At 35.0% G+C, this 13,731-nt stretch overlaps 1 protein-coding gene across 1 annotated transcript; it reads left to right on the top strand.

Annotated features, from left to right (window-relative positions):
• Window positions 1-10,588: 10,588 nt before the first annotated feature.
• LOC109178469 (nuclear transcription factor Y subunit B-10-like) lies at window positions 10,589-12,403 on the top strand. Its single transcript, XM_019328104.1, has 2 exons — window positions 10,589-10,832; window positions 11,901-12,403. The coding sequence occupies exons 1-2, from the start codon at window positions 10,589-10,591 to the stop codon at window positions 12,401-12,403; spliced, it is 747 nt and encodes a 248-aa protein (XP_019183649.1).
• Window positions 12,404-13,731: the final 1,328 nt, after the last annotated feature.

The raw sequence follows: 13,731 nt of genomic DNA, 5'->3' as shown, positions 1-13,731 counted from the left end.
AACCATTAGCTTTTTTAATCACTGCCTTCGTCCTAGACGAAAGTTGCCATAACTCCCCTGTAATTCGTGTTAAGATAGACAAACACACGAAAATGAGTTATGACTAGATGTTAGGGTCTCCAAGGCGAAAGAAGACACGAGAACAGCAACGAGAATCAAACAGGAGTTGTCAACAAGCACGAAAGGACAGTGTTGGTAAAAGACAATCTTTATCAAGCATTACTTCTCTTCAACAACGAGAAGAATGTTTCACCAATCTGATTTGACAACATCCTAGGACAATAAGGACTTCATCTCATAGGACACACTTTTCAAGAAGCATTAAATGAAGATGTACCATCTTTTGGAGCTAAAGGACAAAACCCTAGTGCCTTCCATACCCTCAACGGCTACATGGTACAACCTCATTAATGGAGCATTTAATGCATGAAGCTCCCCGGTCCTTGTCCATTGGTTAAAAGGTTCGAAAATCTCATCTTCCTCCAACGGATGGATTTTCATCACCTATATAAACTCACCTTCATCAACTAAGAAGGTGCCGGTTCATTATCACTCAACTTACTCACTTACAAAAGCTCTTGAAAAGTCTACAATTTACTAAAAAGCTTTTGTGAACCAGTCTTGAGGTGTTAAGCTACTTGAAGCATCTTTTGTCTTACACCTCAAGGAAGTCTTGGCAATTGTTTGAAGCAATCATATCTCAGAGTCAAGACCTGATCATTGGAAAATTCAAGAAATCATTTTCTACCAATCTCAACTCAGGAGAAGAAGTTGATAGAGGCGGAGTAAACTCGAGGAGTTGAAAAACCTACGAAGGCTGTCCGGCTTAGTGATCAAGGAAGTCTTTGTGTATTTGTACTAAGAGTGATAGTGCAATCCTTCCAACAGTTGTGGAAGAAGAGTGGAGTAGGCAACATTGGCCGAACCACTATAAAATCTCGTGTCCTATCTATTTCTTTACTTACGCTTTTCTTTTTGCTCTCATATCATCCCTTTTATTATCGTGACCGAAGATTTGTCTAAATTACGCAAACTCGTGCAAAGTATCTAAAACTAATCTATCTTATCCGCTGCGCCAAGACACCGAAATGTGACATTTAGGGCTTCTAACGAAAAGAGTCTATTCACCCCCCCCCCCCCCCCCCTCTAGACTCTCATCTCACTCTATCGGGACCAACATACGGAACATAAGGGAGAACAAATAAAAATTAGGGCATAAAATATTAAGTATATACTAATATTGTTTGAGGAGATTCCGACATTAGGATTTGTGGTTAAGTTCTATTAAGACTTTAATATTAGAATTAGATTAATGGTGTAGTTATAATTCTATATTAGACTTTAATATTAGAATTAGACTAACGGTGAATTAACAGAAAAATTAAATGGATAATCATATAATTAAGGATAAATTAGAAAATCTTAAAAGAAAAAAGTTAAAACCTGAACAATATGAACCATTCATTTGATTTAATAATTTGACGGTCATTTTTTCTACTCAATGTTAATAATTAAATAAATTCGCTGGTCAAATCCGCTAGTATAATCCGCTAACACTAACCCCTAACTGCTGATTGTCAAACAAGGACATTGCGAGGTAGTTCTCACTTCAATTTGTTGTGTGATTTGAATACTCTCTTTGTCACAAAATCTCTCAAGTAGTTAATATGGTTGGCTTTATTAATTATATATTTTTTTAATTTTTTCATGGTATTAATAAAATACTTGGTAAATAAATATATAGCATTATTTTGTATTATAACTTTGATATTTAATTAGAAAAATAGTGCACAAAAAAAAGATAATAGATAATGTAGTGAATATAATCAATTGATGAATTTGAATGTAAAAATTTTTACATTTTAGAAAAATAAAGACAATATAACTAATGAAAATATTTCTTTTAATTAATTTATTGATAATTAATAATTTTTTTTTTCACTGAATAAAGACATTGTAAGGATAATGTAGCGAATATAATCAATTAATAAATTTGAATATAAAAAATTTTTATATTGAAGAAAAATAAAGACAATATAACTAATAAAATTATTTCTTAGTTAATTTATTGATAATGAATAATTTTTTTTTGAATAAAGGCATTGTGGACACATAATTATAAATTAAAGAAATGCATATGTATTATTTTTTGTTGTAACTACTAAATTATTATTTATATAATTTAATTAGAGTAAAATAGAGTACTAATAATGCCAACTTTGATTGGGATGAGATTCAAACCTAAGACCTTTTTCTATTGAAATCAATGAGTAAGTTAACGGTGAACTAACGGCAATTCTTAAAATTTTAACGGAATTAGTAACGGTGTGTGGGTATTTTAAGAAATTTTAGTGTAAAATTTAAATCTGATCAATCTTTCAATCAATCTGAGCCATTCATTTGATTAAAATCTGTGACCGCCATTTTTTCTACCCATTATAGGCCTAACTCTCTTGGGCTCTTATTAGTATAGTAGATTAATGGTAAAATTTACTTTACTATATTGGAACTTTCACACTAGTTTAGTTTGATTGAAATTTGAAATTTAAGTCAGTAAATTATATACATTAAATTTAATTTTCACTTCATATATATGAGATTGTCTCAATTTGCTTATATTAACTTGTGTGTGTATACCAGGACTATGTGGTCCAATGGTACCCGGGTTGGACTTCCATTAGGAAGATTGTGAGTTCAAGCCTCAGTAGAGGCGTTATTAGCTCTTTGTGTTTCAGTAGGTTGAGAAAGTATATGAGCAGATACTACATTGTAATAGAGCTAGTAGCATTCAAAAAAAAAAACTTGTGTGTGTATATATATACAGCCGCATCACTTTTTTTTTTTTTTTTTTTTTTTTTTTTTACAAAAGATAGAAATCAAATTAAAGTAAATCCAACCCAACAGGGTTGCTCAAGTGGCAAATGAGCTCTCTTTATGGGTGAGAATTTCGGGATAACTCGTGTTCAATTCCTACAAGTGACGATTCCCTCTGGGCCAGCTTCAGTGTCTCTCGGAGCGAATTGGACCTGGATCGTAAAACGGACAGAGCAAGATCCGAACCACATTGTGGTTTACATCAAAAAAAAAAATAAAAAAATAAAAGTAAATCCGAAATACAAACCGCATCACATTTATTGGTATTATAAAATTAACAATGATGAATGCCACCTTTAACTTTAGGTTGTATATAAGAGCAAATACTTGAATGAGTTCTATGGTGCTAATAAACTATGCATGAACTTTCTTGCTGTTTTTTTTTTTTTTTTTTTTTAACACTTTTGCTAGCAACATTATATTTTGTCTAGGCCTATGTTAGGACCTCATTGGTGTTTTTTGCCATATATTGTGATCAAGTGATGTCACTCTTACTTTAGATTGTATAACTATAAATACTTGTGCGAGTTGAATTGGTTAGTGCCAATATAATAAATTATGTATGAACACCTTTTTTACCGCTTTGGTTTTTTTTTTTTTGGCAAACTTTTGCTAGTTGCATTTTGTGTTGGCCTATTTTGGATCCCATTAGTGCTGTTTGACATATATTCATTTACCTTTTTAATCACGTTTATTTTAAGTTTTCATTTTTTGATTATTCATTCTTTGTTTTCTAAATACTCATATCTCATATGCCATTGCATAAGTAAATATATATTCTTTATTTTTCTTTATCCAATTTTTCATAAAAATAAAGGATTATTTATCTTGTTTTAAAAAAAAAAAAAAAAAAAAATCTAATGGGAGGGCGAACCCAGGGGAAACAGTGGCTAACTATCCGTACAAAGGCGCCATAGCGGAATATACCATCTAAATCAGCATGGAGAATTATCTAGGACCTCATCCGGGAGATTGTACAGGATATGCATGCCCTTGGAGAGGTGTTTGGCTCTTTTTGCTAGGGAATCGGCAAGGCAATTCTGCTCACGGACCACTGGGGAGAGACTCCAAGAAACGAACGTATTTGCCTCTTTCGCACATGCAGTTAGAAGATTCTGAATAATGTTGCTGAGGATTATTTATCTTGTTAATACCACTTCCTATCATCACATATTTATTTTTCAACTCCTTGATTTTGAATAATATAATGCTAAGTATATAAGTAACGAACCCATGTGTAAGCAAATGATTTCCATGTGATTGAGTGTAAAGAAAAATGTGATTTTGCACTCTTATTCTTTTAAATATTGTCTTCTGAATCATTGAGTTAACTCCGTGAGAGCTGCGTGATCCTCCCCATATAGGGTGAGATTCAAGTGAGGCCAGGGTATTAGGTGAGGATTGTGGTCAAATTGCAGCCATCAGATCAGGCCAATTAACGGCCCCGATTGCACAAGGAGTCAATTGACGCGTAGTGGAATTTTGGTAACTAAGTTTACTAGTAATTAATAGAAGGGGTAAAAGGGTAAAACCAAAATTGATTGTGCAATTAAATAAAGGAAAGATCAAAACGTTGGGGAGGAACGCGTAGGGTTAAAACGGCAGAAGTTCTGGGAAGCTGTCGGGATTGCACATTCACCATAGACGAAACCGAGAGCTCAAGCGACGACTAGTTGAAGCGGTGGGAGATAGTACACAATCAGGAGCTATGGCGGACGGAACCTCGAGAAGAAGTCAACGGCGTGCATCTGTTGAGGCAACGAGCAAATTCCGTAAGCGAAACCTTGTATATGTTTTTGGATTTTTTTTGTCGCTAACTTACATGTAAAATTGGAAAGAATTTTTGTGAAATTCCATGTTCGAATGGTTTGTTTCTGTGCAATTTTTGGGTTATTATTATTATTTGTGTATAAAAAATTTTTATGGCTCTGCTCTCTGTGTTATGCGAATGAAGAAGCTTTGAATTGTATGGTTTTTTGTGCTTGGGTGTGTTATTGTTTTTTTTTTTTTTTTTTTTTTTTTTTTTTTGAGTACAAACCACTGTCATAGACAGATTGTGTGATTTCTGTTCTTGTTATTTTATTTTTGTTGTGTTTTTTACTAAAAACGCTGGTAATGGGGGTGGATTCAGCCGTGGGAGTGGTAGTGGGTCTGGGATGCCGGAACTGTGACGACGGGTGCGACATTATGGAGACGGTGGTGGGGTTTCAAAACGTAGTTGATTTTTATTTTTTTGGGAATTTGACTCAAACACGCCGCTAGTGGGGGATTGGTTCAGGGGTGTGTATGTGAGGGCGTGGGGGTGCGGTGAGACAGGAATGGCAGAGAAGTGCATTTGTGTGCGATAGTATAGAGACATAGGTGCATATTTTAAACGTAGGTTAGTTAGAGTGTAAACACCGCTAGACATTGTCCATTGAAGCATAGAAACCTATTATTTTTGTTTGAATGTGCAGTGTACGTCAAAGTTGACATAGTAATCAATTGAACAAAAAAAGGGAGGGGAATACTAAAAGCAAAAGACAATTTTAAACTGGTTGGGAATATGTAATGTGCATTTGTTGATTTAAGAGGGGTGCATGTATTTAGTAATAAGGTTTCATGACTGGAGGTAGTATTTGTGCAATTGAATTATGCATGTGTGGTACGGTTAGAGTGCATGACAATACTTGTACTTGGTGCATTTTATTACACTGCGTAGTAATTTAAGGAATATGTGGAATACTTAATGTGCATTTGATGAGTTTAGAAGGGTGAATGGTATGCAGTAATAAGGTTTGTTGGCTAGAGGTAGTATTTGTGCAAGTGCATGTATTCAGATACCTATGCGCATTCCCTTGATCAGTTTGTGTGCAGAATCTTTTGTTTGGGTGATGATTTAATGGGAATATGTTAGAGAGTAGATACGATGCATATAATCAATAGTGATTACATAATTGAATATGTGTGATGAAGGAATGAGAAAAATGAGGTGAGGAATGAAGTTGGTTGGTTTAGGATGATGTTTTAGCATAAATTAGATACTGTCCAGTAGCAGTTTAATAGGGAGATTAATGAATACATCTAGTTTCTATGGTACATCTCATTTATGTGCATATGTGGTCTTAACCAACATGCAGTGGTTTGGGTAATTGAAGTTAACTCCATTTTGCAGGCAAGAATGCAAAAAGAACACAACATTCAGCATCGAATGCCATTAATTCGAGCCTAGATGATGATTTTATAAGTCCGCTAGTACGAACTACACGAGCAGAAAACACACAAACAAACGATGCTTCCGAATACGAATTCGCAACGTTTGAAACGATAAATTAACTTAAAGTTGTAATCTCTGTTTGAATATTAAATGAGTTTATTTATTTGTAAGTGTAATAACTGTGAAAATATAAGAAGTACGTTCCCACATGCAAAACAGAGGTTGTGCATCCGCGAGTTTAACCAAAGTGCAAAAATGCAAAAGCAATGAATGTATTAAGATTATTATTTTTCATATTACACGTGTGATGGATTGTGCATTAGAGAGGATTGTATATTGGAAGTACGAATTTAAGGGAATGCGTTAATTTTTAACAACATCGAACACTTGTTAATTAATATTAAAGTTTTGCTTCATGGTTTTTCACGGTTCAGTACTTGTGCATCGGTGAAGTAGTACAATGTGCAAGTATGGACAAGTTTCTAGGAGTGGTTTGTGCAACGTTGTGAATTATCATTGTGTCGGTGCGATATTAAGCGACGAAAAATATTAAAAAATAAAAATAAACACACCGGAGAAGAACAATGCACAATAAACATAGCGGGAACAACATCCACGACAGAGAAAGAGAAGAGAACAGTGCGACGATCGGAGAAGAAGTCACCGGTTAGCAAGCACGAAGCTATAGCGGACGGAACTCCAAGAAGAAGTCACCGGCGTGCATCGATTGAGGCAACAAGTAGACTTCGTAAGCATCAACGTTTAATTTCTTTGTGATTATGAATTTATTCTGATAGAATGTGTGCAAAATTGTATTGCATGTTTGTGAAATTGAGTGCTAGAATATAGTGTGTTAGAGTGGAATATAATTTGGGTAGGGTTATCACTCCATATTAATTCACGTCACTTGATATTCCTATCCAGTTAAAATGCACACGAAACTGCCACTGCATTGCATAGACGAGCATAACTTGTTCCTCAAAACACATTAAATTTAGGTGAACTACACACCCATCTTACGTATTTCTACCACCGATCGCACACAACCCCACGACCAACTACAAAAATTGGTAACATGATAAATAAAAAAAAAAAAAAAAGGAAAAAATAAATCACAACTGCAAACGAGCCGAATAAACTCAGCTAGACTCCATAAATGCACAAATACAGTCAACAACGGCCCACACAACAACACAGCAACCCAGTAAAATAAAAAAATAAAAAAAAAACAAACTATACAGTACCTAGACTTGCTAACACGCTAAAAAAAAAAAGATGAAAACAAATGAAAATTGCATACGAGCCGGGAAAGCACAAATACAGTACACCACGACACTGATTATATAAACAATGAATAACGATAGACACAATGACATACATGTTGACTCCATAGCAACAACCAATCTCCACAAAATACCGAAGAATGAAGGTAAGCTTGGGAAACTTCAGAAGAAAAATGACGCCAGACGATAAAGACTGTGAAAGGAAATGATGAAAGGAATCCTACATTACCTTAATTATTCATCCTAAAAACATGCATAATAAAACTAATCTAATTAAAACTAAGAAAGATAAATAAACTCATTTACTAAAAAATCCCTACCATGCAAAAAGGAAAGAAAAAAAAATAAAATCACATCCACACATCTAAACAAAGTTCATGGCTAAGATTAATCCTCACGTCCTCACCTAAGGATGAGTACTCATTTGATCCTTAATATATATATATATATATATATATATATATATATATATATATATATATATATATATATATATATATATATATACTACAAAAAAACACCGAAATAGCGACAGACAAATTCCGTCGCTAAATAGTGAAAATCCGTCGCTAAAGTGGTTAGCGACGGAATTCGTCCGACACAAAAAACCCCGTCGCTAGAATTTAGCGACCAAAATTTATTCCGTCGCTATAACTAGCGACGGAAATGTCCGTCGCAACGCGGAAATATTCCGTCGCTAAAGTTCTTCAGGCGACGAATTCGGAGTCAAAATTTGCGACCAAATAACGACGGACTAGTCTGTCGCTAGAATTTGCGACGGCATTTCCGTAGCTAAAACTATTAATTATCCATCGTTAATGTCTATTTGCGACGAGATTTTCCACGACCTAGCTACAGATTGTTCCGTCGCTAAATATAGCGACGGAAATGTCCGTCGCTAGCTTTCGTCGTATCATCGCTATTTTTATTATTATTATTTTGAATTGAATGTCATTTAGCTACAATTTATTATTTCAGTCACTATTTCGTTACCTTTCTACCATATTTGTCCGTCGCTAAATTCTAAAAATTAATAAAACTCATGTACCTGCTAATTAATATAAAAAACTTGCATTAAACCTATAATATAGTACTTGAATAATGTAATTATAAAACGTATTATATAATAACAATAACATAAGTATAGCAATATATAATGTACTAATGTGACATCATTAGAACCAATACCAAATATTATAATAAACATATAATCTAATCATCTCCTAAGTTTTCATCATTTGAATTAGCTGAACGTTGAGGTTGAGTACTTGGAGTGGATAGCATGCCGTTGCGACGCAACTATCCATCAAACTTGCAATCTGAGCTTGCATTTGAGTTCTTTCAGCTTGTAGTTTAGCTTCCATCTCAACTCGCGTGGTCTCTAACTGTTGATTCACCATCTCCTTCATTGCCTATTGTTGAAGTTGTGAAGTAGCAGATGATGAACTACAGTTATTCTCAGTGATAAATGCAAATGCAGATGACTTAGTCCCTAAGCCATAAATACGCTGTTTTTTTACCCCACCAACAACATCCACATACAGCTGTGACATGTTTATAACTGGTGGCTCATTTGACCCTTCCGCCTCTAGGATTGCAGCATCACGCCGTGCTTGTATTTCGTCCTACAATTAAAAACATATCCCAAATAAGAGAACTATATAAAGGCATATAAGACTTGTGTCTATTTAACAATATACGGTTATTAGGTTATACTTACAGCAATTTTCTTTGACCTCTCATCAACGAATGTACCATCCTTCTTTTTGTGCATATGCTCAAAGCACAAGTGCCGGTACCCACAGGCGGTTTAGCCGGAGAAAACACAAGTGCCAATACCCACAGGCGGTTTAGCCGGCAAATAAAGAGATTGAAATAAACAATCATGCATATTTTCATAAGCCTCCGGTACCCACAGACGGTTTAGCCGGAGAAAACATAAGTGCCGGTACCCACAGGCGGTTTAGCCGGCAAATAAACAACAAAAGAAAAAATTTTAAGTTCAAAACAAACCTTAGCAACCCAAGAAAAACTTGAAGACCTTGTAAGTTCAAATTTGTCACGCTCGCAATACCTAGTAGGCAACACGTTTACAATAGATTATTTATAGATCAAAACATATTAAAGTCTATGGAAATGAGTCAACTAATTTTTCCCAACTGTTAAAAAACTTGGTGTGATGAGAGGCAAATTCTTCAATTCATTAATAACAAGCTAAGTTGTTTGATATATTAATTAAGTCATTAGTTTTAATAAAACTATATTCATTAGTTTTAATAAAAATGCAGCAGCAGTTCTCCCAAGCATGACTACCATACATTACCATATTTTATTATATGCAGAACACTTCTCCATAATAAAACCCATCAGTTCAATCCATCTCATGCCTTATAAATTATTGTTTGATTTATAAGACTAGGCTTAAAGAATTAATCAAATAATACAACATTAACACACTAGGTTGTCATAAAATGTATGCACACCAAATATTACATTTTCACACCCAAAGAAAAAAAAAACAAAACAAAACAATGGAGTGTTGCAAGCAAAACAGCAAGACTTCAAATTTTGAATTTGAAGTTAAAAAAGAGGAGCAAGAACACAAGTTCTGTACTGTCATGAGTACTAGCAAGAACCTATTCATCTCTTATATCTGTACAGTACTTCTTCTCCCAACCATTTGAACTTTGACCTTTGACCATTCTAAATTCCCAACACACAGTCATTCATCTTATGTTGTCTTTCTTGATTTATGCAACTGGAAAACATAAACTTATTCCCCTCCTCCATATAATCATGTGTGATTAGTAAATATTAGTAAATCAAATTACACCAATTTGGCACTCTGATTAGTAAATTACACCAACTGATCAAATTACACCAATTTGTAACAAAAAGCTCTTAGTCACTGCCTAGAGTTTATTTATTTTCCAAAACAAAGGAAAAAGCTCACGTGTATTAAATAGGACACTGCCTAGAGTTTAATTTATATACTACACTGCCTAGAGTTTAATTTTAACACTAAACTTTGACAAACAAGTATTAAATATTTGCATAAAACTTTGACAAACACTACATTGCAGAAACCTGAATGGCAGTGTGAGAATGTGATACTCCATTTATGTATCTATTTATGTAAAGAAGGGCAATGACTCCAGAATTAATCAAACACTGTGTTTGGAGAGCAGACGAGGAATTGGAGAAGTAATCAATAACGCCGTGGAGAGATGTATAAATGTATAAATTACCTTTGCAGTTCGAGAGCCTTCGCAGATTCGCCGTGGAGCCTTCGTCGGAGAGCAGAGACGTCGTGGAGCCTTCATCGGAGAGCAGAGACGCCGTGGAGCCGGAGAGAGAAGCCTTCGCAGATTCGCCGTGGAGCATTCGTCGGAGAGCAGAGATGCCGTGGAGCCTTCGTCGGAGAGCAGAGATGCCGTGGAGCCTTCGTCGGAGAGCAGAGACGCCGTGGGCTATGGCTGGTCAGAGGGATGCGATATGAGAGAGAGAAGAATAAGGCTGCACTATTCCAAAACCCTTAGGACTTAGGGCTGAGTAATTAATTAGTTGTGCTTTATGAACTCTAGCTACAGATTAAAATTCCGTCGTTATATTTTATTAAAAGTAAGAGCTGCGATATTAATTAATTTAGCATTCTTGTTCCTAGCGACGGATAGCGATTCCGTCGCTATGAAACATTTAATAGAAAGTTTTGTTACTAACATTAACGACGGATATAATAGTTCGTCGCTATTGAACTTATAAGAAATCACCTTGTGGACAACTTAGCGACGGACTGATAAATCCGTCGCTATTGAACCTATACGAACGAAGCCTTTTAGTCATCGTGGCGACGGATTTCACCGTCCGTCGTTAGATAGCTACGGATCCATATTTCCGTCGCTATGTAGTCTAAAGCCCGTACTAATTCTAGCGACGGATACTCATATCCGTCGCTAGACTTGAATCACGAATACATGAACCTTAAAGAATAGCGACAGATGTTTAAGTCGGTCGCTAGTATGTAGCTAGAACAATTTCGAAATTAACCTGCGAAAAATCCGTCGCTAATCCGTCACTAAGTTTTGCGCCAAAAATTCCCGCTAATAATAGCTACGAATTTAACGACAACACTGATCCGTCGTAATAGCCGTCGCTATTCCGTCGCTAATCCGTCGCTAATATCCTATTTAACAAGAAAACTAAATTCGGTCACTAAATAGTCGCTATTTCGTCGTTAAATTAGCTACGGAATGCGTCCGTCGCTAGATCCGTCGCTATTTCAGCGTTTTTTTGTAGTGATATATATATATATATATATATATATATATATATATATATATATATATATATATATATATATATATATATGTATGGATGTCACTAAGTTTCAATTCTTTACTAATTAGCATACATCTCCTTAGAAGCTAGAATGAGCAACTCCAGTATGATTTTTTCATTTCGTCATGCAATATATATAATTATTCAACATATATAGTTTATAATTTTTAGTTTGTTAAATTTAATGTTATTGAAAATAATGCCCGCAGGTGAAACCAATGCCAACACGGTGGCGCTCACTCAGCAACGGAGGCGTGCGCCGCAAAACGACATCCCTTTGTCGATCATCCTCAAAATCATGGGCAGGGCCATCCATGGAAACATGCGGATCGCCGACGATGCCAAGGAGACGGTCCAAAAATGCGTGACGGAGTTTATCCACTACGTCACCGCCAAGGCCAACGAGCGTTCCCGGCAGGAGCAACGCAAGACGGTCATCGCCGACGATCTCCTCTGGGCGATGAATGCCCCCGGCCTGCGAAACTATGCCGAGGTGCTCACCGACTTCATAATAAGCTACTGTGAGCAGCAGGAGTACGACCGCGCAGCCACCCACCCCCTACCGCCGCCCATCCACCACGTACCGTTTAACAGCTACGCGGTGCAGCAGGGTTTTTCGGTGCCGGAGTTTTCTCCCGGACCAATGAACAACACCGGTGGATCCGCTTCCTCCTCTTCACCCTACGGCAGTGGCTATTTTATTGATTCCTAGCTCATATCCCACCAACTTCGACGGTTAAGATACCATTTCCATCCATGATCCATGCATGCATTGCTTGGTGATGATGATGACGATGATGATGAATATACTACTCCCTCCTTCCCTAATTGATTGTCTCATTTGCTTTTTGCACGGTTTTTAATACAACATAATAAATGTTATTAACTTTAATTTCTAATTTTGTCCCTCAAAAGTAGGTGTTATTTGTACAAAGTACAATTGTACTTACCTCTAGAAATTTGAAAAGTCAAAAGGGTAAATTGAGAAATGTAGAGTGATAGTTATGTTCAATTTTGGAAAGATGACAATATTTTGGGACAAACTAAAAAGGAAAGTAAGACAGATAAAATGGGACGGAGGGAGTATTATATATTTCAGTATTTTTTTTTTTTTGAAAGTATATATTTCAGTATTTGGTTGTTTGTTTGTAATGTTGTGATTTGTGTTTTTGTTTTTCTTCTTCCAATCCAATATGGGTTGTTGACTTTTTTGTGCAGATTTGACAAGGAAGAGACAAAAATAGGTAGAAAGAAAAAGGTGGACTAAAATATGTAAAGTACTAATCCGATTACCTTCTTCTTATTAGGGTTTAGGAGAAGAAGGTAATCAGGTTACCTTCTTTAACCAAAAAAAAAAAATAAAAAAAAAAAAAATAAAAAAAAAATTAGAAAAACTGACCAGCGTAAAAGGAAGAGAAGAAGGTATTAAGAATACCTTCTTCTCTCACCTCAATTATATGTAATCTTTTTTTTATTTTGTTAAATAATTATATTTAAAATTTATATTATTTATATTATAGAAACAACTCTTGTATATTGTTCATTGCCAAGTCGAAGTCTCTTTGCTTTACAGGGTTGTCCCGGCAGCAGGAGACAAAAGCTTTCTTTCGGACGAAGGCTTATTTATTTATTTATTTATTTATTTTTAACAAATTTTTTTTGGTAATTTTATTTATTTATTTTTTACCGAAAATTTATCAATTAAAACTAATACGGAGTAACGATAATTGATCGAAAACAAAAAAAAAAAAATTCGATCCATTTGATATCGGTTATCGATTTCGTCTTTTTTTTTTTCGATAAGAATGCTCACCACCAATCTAGCTTTCATAACCCATTTAAAATCATTTCATCGATGAAATTTTGAACGTTCATAATTAGTTTATCAAATTACGAAAAAATTTTGACCGCAAATTTATGAATTAAAACTAATACTGAGTAACCAATAATTAATCGAAAACAAAACAAATTTTGACGGCGGGAGTAATTTTTATTAACATTAATTAATTATTTATAACATTAATTATTTTTTAAAATGAA

The sequence above is a fragment of the Ipomoea nil genome, unplaced genomic scaffold, assembly GCF_001879475.1.
Source record: "Ipomoea nil cultivar Tokyo-kokei standard unplaced genomic scaffold, Asagao_1.1 scaffold0177, whole genome shotgun sequence".
NCBI lineage: Eukaryota > Viridiplantae > Streptophyta > Magnoliopsida > Solanales > Convolvulaceae > Ipomoea > Ipomoea nil.
This window is presented reverse-complemented; position numbering and strand designations above follow the sequence as displayed.